The sequence below is a fragment of the Chanos chanos genome, chromosome 7, assembly GCF_902362185.1.
Source record: "Chanos chanos chromosome 7, fChaCha1.1, whole genome shotgun sequence".
Taxonomy (NCBI): Eukaryota; Metazoa; Chordata; class Actinopteri; order Gonorynchiformes; family Chanidae; genus Chanos; species Chanos chanos.
In genome coordinates this window covers 33,007,606-33,020,489 of record NC_044501.1, presented here as the reverse complement: position 1 = coordinate 33,020,489, position 12,884 = coordinate 33,007,606, and the positions used below count along the sequence as shown (strand labels likewise).

At 42.7% G+C, this 12,884-nt stretch overlaps 1 protein-coding gene across 1 annotated transcript; it reads left to right on the top strand.

The window, feature by feature from the left end:
• The first annotated feature begins 7,079 nt into the window (after positions 1–7,079).
• Positions 7,080–9,080, top strand: vgf (VGF nerve growth factor inducible). The gene has a single exon (XM_030779209.1). The coding sequence runs from the start codon at positions 7,080–7,082 to the stop codon at positions 9,078–9,080; it is 2,001 nt and encodes a 666-aa protein (XP_030635069.1).
• The last annotated feature ends 3,804 nt before the right edge of the window (positions 9,081–12,884 follow it).

The window sequence follows — 12,884 nt, the reverse complement described above, 5'->3', positions numbered from 1 at the left end:
CCTGTGACAGTGTATGATAATAAATTGAGCATTTCAGTGTGTCAGAAGGGTGACATTCACTGTGTGTCTCTTTCAACCTCTACACTGTACTTTAAAACTTTAGTTTACAGCCTACTCAGGAGAAGTGGATACTTGTGAAACAACATAAACAGCTTTTGAAATTTGTCTGAGAGGTAAGGAAATTACTCTTTGGGTTTTGTGAAAACTATGTCTCTTGTATTTAGATATATTTTAGATACATTAAAAAATCTAAATGAAGATATGTAACTGAATATGCCCATTAATGAGAAGGTTAGAGGGATTTATTCGATGTCTTTTCAGAACACTGAACAAATCCACGTGTATCATGTTTCCCTCTTCCCAAGGTGCATTGTAGCATACTGTATAATCACTCTCAACATTTTATTATCCAGTAAGTGAACTTGTTTGTAATGTTGCTGCCAAGCGCTATTTACCCAATACACGTATTGAGACTTTTAACAAGTAGCCTGCTTCCTGGACAGCGCAAGAGTACGGTATTCTTAACACAGCCTCATATTGTGAAGGTTGATTGTTGCGCAATAGCCCCGATCGAACTGCGCAATAACTGTCTGCGCATGGGTGTGATCGACTTGCAAGTTGTTTTAGGGGCGTAATGGAATAGTAAATGAGCATTATGCCCCTCATTAATCCCCTGTATCCTAAAATGCCTTTTCATAAGTAGACAAACCCACGTCACTCCGCTAGCCGCTACAGCGGTATCACCTCTCAAAAGCTGCTTGTGTAGGCTATTCGAACAACCGTGTACTGTCCGCTGTCGAGCACGGCAGTAATCGGTAGTAACGCTAATCCACAGCCGCAGCTACTTCCCAGTATCATCTTTTGGGTGGAGGGTTCAGTATTTTTACTTGCATACGTGTTTATGGAACATGTCAGCATTTCCAGAGAGACAGGGAGGGACACACATTCCGTTGATAAAACAACAAGCACTTAAGAACAAACAGACAGAACAGAGCGTCGGTTCCCGTCAACAATATTACTAAGGTGAATTTAAGCAGAAGCATAAAGCTGCTTAACGGTTTTGTGTAGGAGGCGAGGAGTACTTCGCTTTACATTGCATGAACAGTACATTACATTATATTACAATTAAGATTTGATTCAGATGAACAACTAAAATCTGTGCTTGTCACGAATGATCTGGTGCAAATATTCAAGTAGTGTCACAACTGCAGTTTTAATTCTTTATAGTCTCTTGGCACACCCTTTCTCCCCTGCACAGGCTCGCTTTTTTGTTGTGGGGATATCTCTCTTCTTCACTTTATTTGTGTCTCTGGCGAGAGCTAGAGAATGGAGGAGGGAGGGGACCTGAGCGATGAACAACCCACGTCTTCACATAAATTGAGGGGGAACCCTGCGTCGACAAAATCCTCTTTCCAAAACTTTGGCACGCAGAGTTTAGGTTTGTGCGCACGTGGGCGAGCGAGCTACAGCTTCACTGCAGAACTAAGGGCAACCCTCCCACGGATATGTGTCTGCCTCGATTATAAATGGAGTAATTTAAAAGAGCGCCATCAGATGGATTTCGTGGGGTGAAATTGTGGTTACTGGTGCGAGAGAGATTGATCTGGGGGAACACCACGACACGGCGAACACCGCCTCATTAACTCCCAGTCAAAGCCGCAAATGCAGACGATCCGTCTCCACCTTCGCCCCTATGCAAAGAACGCCAACGCGGCATTTCGTGTTTGCTGCAAAGAGCGAAAATGATGTATGATGGGAAATGCCGTATTAAGTGCCCCGGATCATCGTGGGCAATAGTATTTGTCAACAAAGTATTAATTAATTTTCTGGAACACACTGCACCTTCAAGACAGCCCCTGCGCAACAGTCTACGTCCAGTGGCTGATGTTAACCCAGAGAGACAAGTGGATACTCTTGGGATAGGGTACAAAATCGTAAATGACAACCGTAGAGAGAGAACGTCAACCCTTGTAGTGACTGAAATAATCCAATTTATTCATCCAAAACGAGAAAATGAGTAAACATGGGCACGCGGTCTATTTAGATTATATGGGGTTTTAATCTCCTCAACGTCAGTAAAAAAGAAAACACCCTCTAATGCCTCGTGAACCTCTCCTTTAAACGGGCTGAAGGCTAACTACGACAAACATATGACTCCTCCAAATAAATCACACACAAAGTCGGGTCTCTGATTGCTGAGTAGGACGCCACGTAAAAAAAACATAGAGATATGCAGCAAAATAGCTGAGCTGAATGAACAGACGAAAATGTGGGAGCATTTTATTATGGGTTTCGATTAAATGAATACAACAGGTTGCCAGATTGGCTGTAAATGATGACAGGTTGGTGCTGCGATTCCCTAAACTGACTCAAATGTGGCAAACGTTAATTCTTCTCCAAAGCTTGCGAACAAATCTCCCTCAACATGTTTCTTAAGATATCTACGTCTCAGACTGTGTCACTCGCCCCACATCATTCGTGCGGTTTAGTCATCGATAACCCCGAATACAACTCCTGGGAGCCTCATTTGGATTTTCTTTGGCTTTCAGTCAAATAAAACTATATAAGACATGTGGCCAGCACAACAGTAACGTGGAAAGTTTCGGTGTATTTGCGCAAACTATGTTTCTGGGATTACTGCTTGAACATTAAAATGTGTTCATGTTTAAAATGTGTATCAGCGAAAGGGTTTTTTTCTGCTGTCGACCGTAATAACACACAGTTTGCCTCCGGACAAGACCTTATCAGTAGACGCGGAGAAGTGCACCGGTGGTGAACAGTGGGTGAAGTTGCAAAAAACAAACAACATCAAAACAGTCCTTCCCCTTCTAATAGCCTAATTGCAATAATTGCACATAACATTTTTGTATCACCGCTTCTATTACAGCTACAGTTTTGTCTTGTAATTACTCATGCTGTTATTTTCTCCTCTCTCATAATTAGTGACCATCTTATTGTGAGACTTGAGTCGAGTTCATGTTCCGGTTATATTTCTTCTCAGCAAATGAAAAAAGTGTATTTAAGTGCTAATGAAGGCGAATCAGTGTGTGAACACCACAAAACCGACTCTCTTCTAATACTGAGTGGCAGTCGATAATGTTCCACAGTTACAACAGAATCTAACCTTTCGGCACCCTATTACCATATCCTCCACGTTCTCTTGCACGTAGCAGCACACACACACACACACACACACACACACACACACACGAGTCTTCGCAGAGCACTGGAGCTTCCGTATCCAATCTGAAAGAAAAGGCCTGTCGGCGTTCCTTACAGTTCCGCCAACGATCAAATTCAATTATCATTTAATTGGTTTTGTCCTTTTTCTCAACACAAGTGTAAGCCTTGACATTTGTTGGGGAAATGCGGTTTGTTTGTAAAAGAATAACGAGCAGATCAAGTCCATGGTAATGACAGAGCTAATCATCAGCTTTTTCTGAGACAAGGGAATACGACTGATAACTTTAATTCTGCTCATAAATGGGGGGTCATTCCAAGTTTGGAAAAAACACCAAAAGTCAAGTGAAAAACTGTTACGCACATTCTTGTCAGGCATGTCCTGCAATGTAGCCGTCTGAAACGATGAAGCGTATTTCATGCAAAAGTTTACTGAAGTAGAACATTTCAATAGTTTTTTTCTAGAGTAAAGCGCATATGAGGGTTGAACCCTTTGAAGTTTGTTGTAATCATTAATTATGATCACGTTTTATATCCGCAATGGTATCCTTTAGGCCTATTGGTTAGTGCATGAATGCAGCATAGCTTATTTCAGCTCGGTTCCGCAAATCCTTGGTTTGATGTGTATTTATTTATATTAAGGCTATGTTCCTCTCATAATCAGTACACACAGAAATAGGTAAATCTTGCAGCTTGACTAAATTATGCAACATGTAAAACTGTGCAGCTCGTACACGGCAACATCGACTCATGTTCCGTGACATGAAAAAGAACATAAGGTTCCAAGATTGCTGCAGTGAGCCTGAAACTGACATTCCTCAGACTTCCAGGGTATAGAGAGGACAGCCCTTTGAATAGCTTAAGACAGTCTCTATAATACTAATATGGAAACGTGCGAATTTATTTCATGCTAATTATTTATTGTAGAAACTCGCTGTTAACCACTCAGTCGATGCATTTCTGTATATGCGGCTCTAATTGTGGTTGTTATTAACGCAATCCTTATCTCACTATTATGAGCTGCACGGGCGCATGATTTGACGGGCTAGCTTCTTTGTGCTGCGCTATGTCTGTTCGCAGCTCGGTGGGAGCCGCATATGGGAGAGACATGCTTCTGTCTCCTCTGTAATGTTGTGTCTCGCCCTCTCCCTCCAGCCAAAAAGTACTATTTCATTCATCCCGCTTCCGTTCATTCATCTGAGCACTGCAGCGTAGCGAGCACTCGGGGTTCGATCAACACGAAAATTCTTATCAATGGAGAGGCTGACGTCAATAAACTGTAGTGACGTACGGTCACGTGGGCACGAGGAGACCGAAATATAAAGATGAGGAGCTGACCGAGGTACTGAAAATATCTCCACAGCGCCGTGCGGAGGACACAGCAGAACGGCGTATGAATACGATAAACAAGTATTTCCCACGAATCATTCACTTGAAAACAACACTTTTTGTATGTGTCAAGGAAACGTATACGCATAACAAATGAAATAAACGACTGACTTCACTTAATCGAGAAGTTGCAAGAGGAAAAGACAATCAAAGTAGGCTACTTCGGACGACATTGCGCCCAACGGGACTACCGGTAAGTCCTAACTTCCTTATAATCTGAATTAGGCTTCTAAAACTGATGCCAGTGATCGCGCGTTAGAAGATAGGCCCGTAAATCGGAAATAAAACACTTATCTTAAAATTTAGTGAACGGATTAAGTCTTTTGTTTAATTTGAAAATTGGCTCACTGAGGCATTATATCGTACGCATTAGTGATTTATATTTGGAAATATGTTATGTTTATCCACTTTTTTATATTTGTTTATCGTTTCAGCACGAAGAATTAATTTACTGAATTAAAATGAAATGTTATATATGTGACGGAAAAGCAGTTAATAAAAAAGTCCCCGCATTTCACTCAGAATGGGGTATAGATCAGAGATATTAGGAAAATATTGGGTGGAGTCAGAAGTGATGCATCACCACATCAAACCTCACTTTAATGACATGAAGTGACTGTCAATGACGACAATGGTAGTGATTCTGGTTTGTACGTGATAATGATGATGGTTATGATTATGATGGCGGTGATGATGATGCTCATTATTAGCCAGATCAACAACAAAATCACCACGCCCCCACCCAGTCTTTCATCATCTTTGCCATCACCATAGCATCAGATACCTAAAATAACAGCAGGGAGTCCAATCGCAGTCGGAGCGCAACGACAGAAAAAGACAGCCAAAGAAAGTTCAGGTTTTTTTTTTTTCTAGTTCAGCTTTCATACGTCTTAAATGTAATCTGTCCTTCTTGTTCAGAAATGCTAAGTGGCAGGGTGAAACATCAAATATCCTGAGACAAGCGCAATAAGCCGCTCAGCAAAAGTGCGTCAACACCATGTTGACAAAAAGTTAAAATACTTTACAAATAAAAGATTAAGTGTAAGCCTATACGATAATCGGCCAAATTTAAATGAAAATGACAATGTCCATATACTACTCATTTGAGTAGGAGAACACACCATGGGTTTCCCAAGAATTTAATACAGCTAGACTTGGCTCCGGGTCTGGAGAAGATTACGTGAAGGGTTTCTGAAGAGCGGATTACTAATGTGCTTTGTGGTTGAGACCTCCCAAACTGTATGTTCCCCTGATAGCAGTATTAGAGAGGAAAGAGGGTTGGAAAGAACTTACATGATAAAGGCGGCGTTACTTCCATGTTGCCGGTTAATGTTTGTTGGTGAAAAGATTGTGTTTGTGCGTTGTGAATGATCTTTTACGTGTGGCTGCACAGATACCTCTATGCCAAGAAAAGTATGCGAGGTTTAATAAATCTGTGTTATAACCCTCTTATACAGTAACTATGTAAGCTTTGAATACGAGACGCAACAATACGGAATAAAAAGGGCTCGATGTGCTATTTAGAAGTGTGGAAGTCTCTCTAATCCACTTGTCTGTTTATGCACAGACGAGTGCAGATCAGATTAACAGCACTCACATACGTGTTATGACGATCGTGGAGTCAAACCGAATAAAAGCATGGTCACATAATCTCTTGCAGATTCCATATGAATTTACACAAAATATACGATTTTATTTTCAGCCAATAACGTCCACTTGAACAGCATGCCTGTGAACTGCTTCTAAAAGCATGTGTGATGACCTTGTTGAAAACGGTGCTTATGTATCCAGAGAGGTGGCTAGTACTTAATTTTAAACTTTGTTGTTACCATGGCCACAGTTAAATTCCCTGTTCTTCAGTTCAGTTTTTTTAACAGCACCTACGCATCGGAAGGGTTTCCCTCTTAAGGCGCTTTTCCTCCCCTACCTTACTGCCGCTCCGCGTGCATACAGTCTCACATGTGCTTGATGCCTCCAGGCGCTCACGCGCGGCACTAGCGAGAGTTTCTGAGCCAATTAGGACGCCTTTGTGAAATCAGCTTGGACCGTGGGCGAGAAAACATCAATTATATATTAACCAGAGAGCAGCCCTTCTCTAATCACAGCATTCTGCGTAGTTTTGTTTTGGGCATTAAAAGTGTTTCAAAGTGTTGGATACGTTGCCGCCATCTTGTCTCCTCTGAATTCTGTCGTGCATTAAGGCATCTGGTGTATCTGTAGAGCTTCAGTGCCCTTGCTGTTACCTTTTGCTTTGTTACCCTGTCTTTTGCTCTTTTTAAAAAAATATTGAAAGGAAGAGGTATTTTCTGTGAACAATATAACTCACCACTCTCAGTGCGTCATAATGCACATTTTCATACATATACATTTACATGGTTTCTTAAACCCTAGGTGAAACTGCAAAATCTTACACTGAGTTCAAAAATTAATGTTAAACCATTTCTGACTTCATCCTCTGTCTTTCTGTTAGGCGCATCACCTTCTCCCTTTGTGTCCTGATCTGCCCGGTCATGATCTGGTGCCAACAAGCCTCAAGTGCCCCAGTTGTGCTCTTGTTCATTTTATTCAGCCACACACTAGAACCCACCACCTCCAGCCCTGTGGGTGCAGACCAAGCACTAGTCAGTGACTACTATGGGCCACCCTCTTCGGAGCTTACACAGCCAGAGACACTGCCTACTCAGCCAGGGGGCAGTCAGGTGGGTTCACAGAATGAGGAAGAAGATGAGCTTTTCAAAGATGTGGACCCTAAAACCCTAGCTGCAGTGCTCTTGGAAGCTCTGAACAAACCTCAGGGCGTCAAGAAGAGTGAGGGAGAGGAGGAAGGAGGGAAGGAAAACAAGGACGACAAGGAGAGAGAGATCCAGGGTGCTGACAGGGACCGAGATGGGCGCCAGGAGTTGGAGCTGGTCATGGCAGCTGCTGCAGCACAGGGCAAGGAGGAACGAGAAAAGGAGGAGGAAGAGGAGAGGAAGAGAGCAGAGGAGGAGGAGGAACAACTAACGGAGAAAGTGACCAGCCACACAACCAGTCAGACGGTGCCAGTGAAAGAACAGCCAGCAGCAGAGGAAGTGGCTAAAAAGGATGATGTCACGACAGAGGAGGAGGGTCAGGAACCGGTAGGAGGTGCAGAGGGGGAAGAAGAAGAGCAGCTGAGCCCAGAAGAGGTGAAGAATCTTCAGAACATGCTGGAGGAGCTTCAGAGCTATAGCACAGCCACCAAGAGGGAGCCTGACTCCTCAGTTGGCCAGAGGGAGAGTCGTGGGAGCTACCTTGCTGACCTGGATCGCAACAATCTCCTGTACAATGAGATCAAACCCAAGCCAAAAGGCTATGATCTGGCCCTATCAAAGAAGAAACTCAAGTGGCAACAGGAGCTGGAAAAGGCTAAGAACCGGCCACTATACAGAGGAGGAAACTTCATGGATGATTTCAATGACAACTTAACAGACCCAGAGGAGGATGAGGGTGAGGATGAAGAGGAGGAGGAAATGCTGAGCCCAGAGGAAGAGGAGGCAAGGGCCAAGGCAGAACAGGAAGAGGTGCGTAGGCAGGCAGCAGAGGCCCAGAGAGCCAGGGCAGAGGAGGAGAAACTAGCAGATATTGCCTCTGATATGCTCCTGCAGTACATGGTCAAGGATGGGAAGAAATACCAAGACCATCGCAAGAAGAACTCCCTGGGGGTCAACGCAGCAGAGGATAAGCGATCAGATGAGGAGGACACCAGCGATGATGATGATGACATTGATCCACAGACCATTGACAAGCTGATCGAGATCTCCAGCAAGCTGCACCTGCCTGCCGACGACGTGGTGGACATTATCAGTGATGTGGAAAAGAAGAAGAAGAAAGATGCCCCTGAAACACTGCCATGGCAACGACCTCTGGTTCCACCTCCAGCCCCTGCGGCCCCTGCTCCAGTGTCACGAAACCCACCTCTCTCAAAGCAGCCTCAGCCGAACACCAACCTCTTCAAAGCCTGGTTCAAGGACAAGGCCACAGTCAGGCCCAGCAAGCAGGATTTTTGGGTCAAACAGCAGAGGCCCTTTCGGAACTACCCCAATTACCCATTCTACCAAAAGCCCTATCGCGGTTACTACCCTGTCTATATCCCTCCGCCAAAGCCCAAGCCCCGATACTACGCTAAGCCCTCCTTCTCTCTCAACGACCTGTTGGGTAACTCTCTGGACTATGATTTTGACTTCTCCCCAAAACGCAGGTACCGCCCATGGGCACAACCTCGCCCAAAGACCCCTCCAGCCTTCCGGCGGAACCTCTACTTTCCCAACTACATTGTTCCCCAGCCAAAGGTTTTCAAATCCGTGCCCATGCCCAAACCCAGGTCACCTCCGCGTCGTCGGCCAAGTTTCTATTACCCTCCCCCAGCTCCTATAGTCACCAGGAAAGAGAACTACTACAGTCAGCTGGGGCAACCACAGGAGGACAGTGATGAAGAACTGGAGAACTTCATCGAGAAGGTCTTCCTGAAACGTCCCAGGATGTTTCACTGAAGTCTGTAAGAGAAAAGGAAAAGGGCAAGGAAGAGAGGAATGAGAAAGTGAAAGGGGACAACTGAAAGACTGTGTTTTTGCCACCCCACCATATTTAACTCCCCCCTCCTCCTTATATAATTTGACGCAAGGTCATATTTTAAACTTTTTTTGTCCAATTTGCCAAAATGATGACAATGACTGTTGTAATATGTAACAGTTTTGTTTTTTTTTTTCGGTGCTGTTTTATCATTGCGATTGAACAGCACAGTTCTGAGGTTCGTTCACCCTTGAACAGAATGTTATCAGAGAGGGTGTCAGGTACACCATGCATTTCATTTCACCGCATCTAATCCAACTCCTCCCCCTGGAGAGAACACCAAGACTGATAGAAAAGATGTGGGAGTGATGAGCGATAAAGCTGCTTTTGTCCAATGGATGAGAAGTGCACACAGAACAAAAGGGATACAATTCACAAATCCCTCATTAGAACTCAAATACCCAATATTATAGCTCAAATACCCAACTCGAATGACATTTTCATGAAGCATTGGTCTGATCACAGCAAGTACCATCTTCTTGTCCCATCCTGAATCAACAGTCATCTAAGATCCTGCATTCAGAACCTTCAAAATGATCCATCATTGTTTCTAAAGCAAGTTCTCCAAAGGAAGCCTTACCTTTGTGTACCTTCTGGTCTCTTTTTTTTTATCTAGATATTTTGTTGTAGTTGTTGTTGATTTTAACCTTTTTTTCCCCCTTGCAGAGCACATAGTTATGAGAGAATTTTGCTATCATTATTTGAAAAAAAAAAAAAAATAGAGGAATAGCTGAATTGCACCTTGAAAAGAAAACATACTCATAGATCATCTCAGCATTCAAACCTGAAAACGTCATTACAACACTGAGATTTCAAAATCAGTAAATCAATACAGTGCCATAGAACATGAAGAGCTGGGCCATTCCAACACACCAAATGTATTTCTTGGGCTATTACTGTACATCTAAGTATTCTGCTTAAGCATTTATCATTCATGTTTTTACATGCATGAGTGTGGGACCACTCACTCAATTTTGTACATAGAATTGAATTGAATTTTCTTTGTCTGCAGTCTTATTTTTCCTTTTTATGTGATTGTTACATGGTTTTTCTATGAGAAAAAAAAGATCGGTAGGTGTTGCAAAAAGACATTCATACATTCCAAATATTTCTAAGAAACAAAATGATTTCATAGAAGCTGTTTTGGATACAGTTTTTATTGCCTTATCGATACTCTCTCGCCCTTTTTTCCAGACAAGTGGCATTTCCATAAGTGAGTTTTATCTTAATTTTAGAACATGCCACACCAAGGGGAACTTGAATTCATCACAATCTGACTTTGACAAAAAGTTTCATAAAGTAATTTATTGAACACTGTTGCGTGGGGCTTGTCTACACAAGTACCTCGGCATGCGCCGTCCAAGTGAACTGCTTCTTTTTTCAAACTCTTTGTCAACTGTCTGACAATGCCTCTCAAAGTTTTCAAAGGGCATGATTTAAGAGATTGCAGCCTGTGAGGATTTGTTGCTAACCAAAAGGATTAATACCTCTGAACTGGGACAATGTAAAAAGCGTCAAAATAGTGATGATCACCTCTTTAGTTGGTGCATGAGTACCCCTATTTCCCAACTTATCCATTGTTACCCTATAATTCCACTGTGGACATTAGTCTCTCTCTTACATTTACATGTGGATTTAAAAGTAATCCACGCAACAGCAACCACTGACCCAATAGAAGCCCAATCAAAACATCATTGACAATCCTCTAATTCAAATTGATCTAATTCGTGGCTGTACCTTCAGCATATCGGTCAATATTTACCCAAGGACGGGGTCAAACAGAAAAGTGAGAGTTTGAGCCCGGGGCATAAACGAAGTATGCACGGCCAACAGAATGGCTTTCTGCTCACTAATCCCCTACATCTGGCATGTTTTTCAGGTCCAGCAGGTTCGACAAACACTGAATCCAACAGTGCTTATCGTCCTCTCACTCAACCCTCAAGTGCCCAAACTGTCGATGAATTCCAAGTAAGGTACTTCTGCCCTCCACAAAGAACACTTCCAAAGGACAGTGGAGGAGTTAAATAAAATGTACGGACGCTGAAAACGTTTCCTCAGAATTTTTGAGATTTCAGTGTTCTGGGGCATGAAGTACTGAAATTGGAACACAGTTTGTGTGATTTCTTATCTATAAGGACACAGAGGGATGTGTCAAAGCTTTTCAGAGGGAAAGGGGAAGGTGTGCATTCTAATTTTTTTGAGCAATTTTTTTAAGAACAGAAAGAGAGGGAGGATGGGGGGAGGGGGGAAGCAAAGGGAAAGATGGAAAAGATGAGGAGAAGAGTGTCTGCACGTCTATGTGAACTTGCATCTAAAATGTGTTGTTTCTTTGAAGACATTATGAGCATTGAAAAAAAGTATAAAAAAAATATAAAAGACAATGACTAGCGTACTCAAGTAAAACTCTGTTCAGTCTTGTATAAGGAAAATCCATTGTTTATGTCATTTCTAGATGTACCTTGTACGTATCGTAATAAACATGCGTTCGCTGGATGTAAATAATCGCATGTTGATGACTAGTTTTGCTACACAGAGAGAAATAAATAAAATTGACTATTTTTTATTACGATTGGGTTTTTAAGTCCTTCTTGGGAAAGAAATGGTTGTGAGGTTTACTTTTTTTTTTCAGAGTGATTCACATCAGTTAAACACTGTCTTCTACACTTCTCCAATGCTGCACCTGTTCTCCCATCTCAGCTCCACACAATGATCCTCAGCCTAATTACACAGACTCATTATCTTGACGAGTGTGCAAGAACTTGTGCCGCAGGTCTATAAGAACCCATTTTTACATCGCAAATGTTTATTGTAAACCTACATTGAAACATTATAAACAGATTTAGTGGAGTTCTCAGAACACATTTACTTCGTAACAGGTACCTCTTCAGTGTATTAACAGTTCCCCTGTGTGAGTATCCTTCAAATACAATCCCTTTAAGAGACTCTCAGTGGTCTCAGTTCTGCAGTACTGCCGGGTTCCTTTCGTAATCAAGCAATTAGCCCTGCAAACTGTCTGAGCTTCGGAGACAAATCAACACAGCCGTACCATTCAGTAATTGCATGCCAGGGTGAGTTTTCTCTTCGCTTTTGATATTGCCCATCACATGAGTGCTCTCACACACACACACACACACACACATCACAAGTGCATTTAGTGAGACAAAAGGAGGTTAAAACAGGATCAGAGGAGAGGTCAATTGCTGACAGGGCTCCCAAGGGTAGGCAGAGAGTGGGGGCGTGAAAGACAGGGGAGAGTAGAGAGAGAGGTCTGAGCTAATGAGAGACTAAAGGCTCCGGTAGTCTAAATGCCACTGCTGGGAAGAATCAAAGATCCCCAGCATGGCCAATACACACAAAGCAGGGAGTCTGCATTCACATGGTGCCCAGCACATGTTAAGGAGATTCAGAAAGCCGGTAGCTCAGCCCTTGGCCTATATTACATGCTTACTGAGATCCTCTAGTGGTTACCACCACTTGCCTCTTTTTACCTTTTGAACAGCTCCAAACTGAGATGACTGATTCAGTCACGGAAGTATATTGCAGTGTTTTGCAGCGTCGTACAGATTGCTGTCTTGTCGAAATAGCACATGAAAATACAATGACAAGTGTGCACATAAAAAAAAAAAAAAACAGGTTATGAAAAATCTTAATTACAGGATTCATATCATTTGTTACTAAAGCATAACATTTGAAATACTGTAGGCACTAATGTACTGAACAGTGTT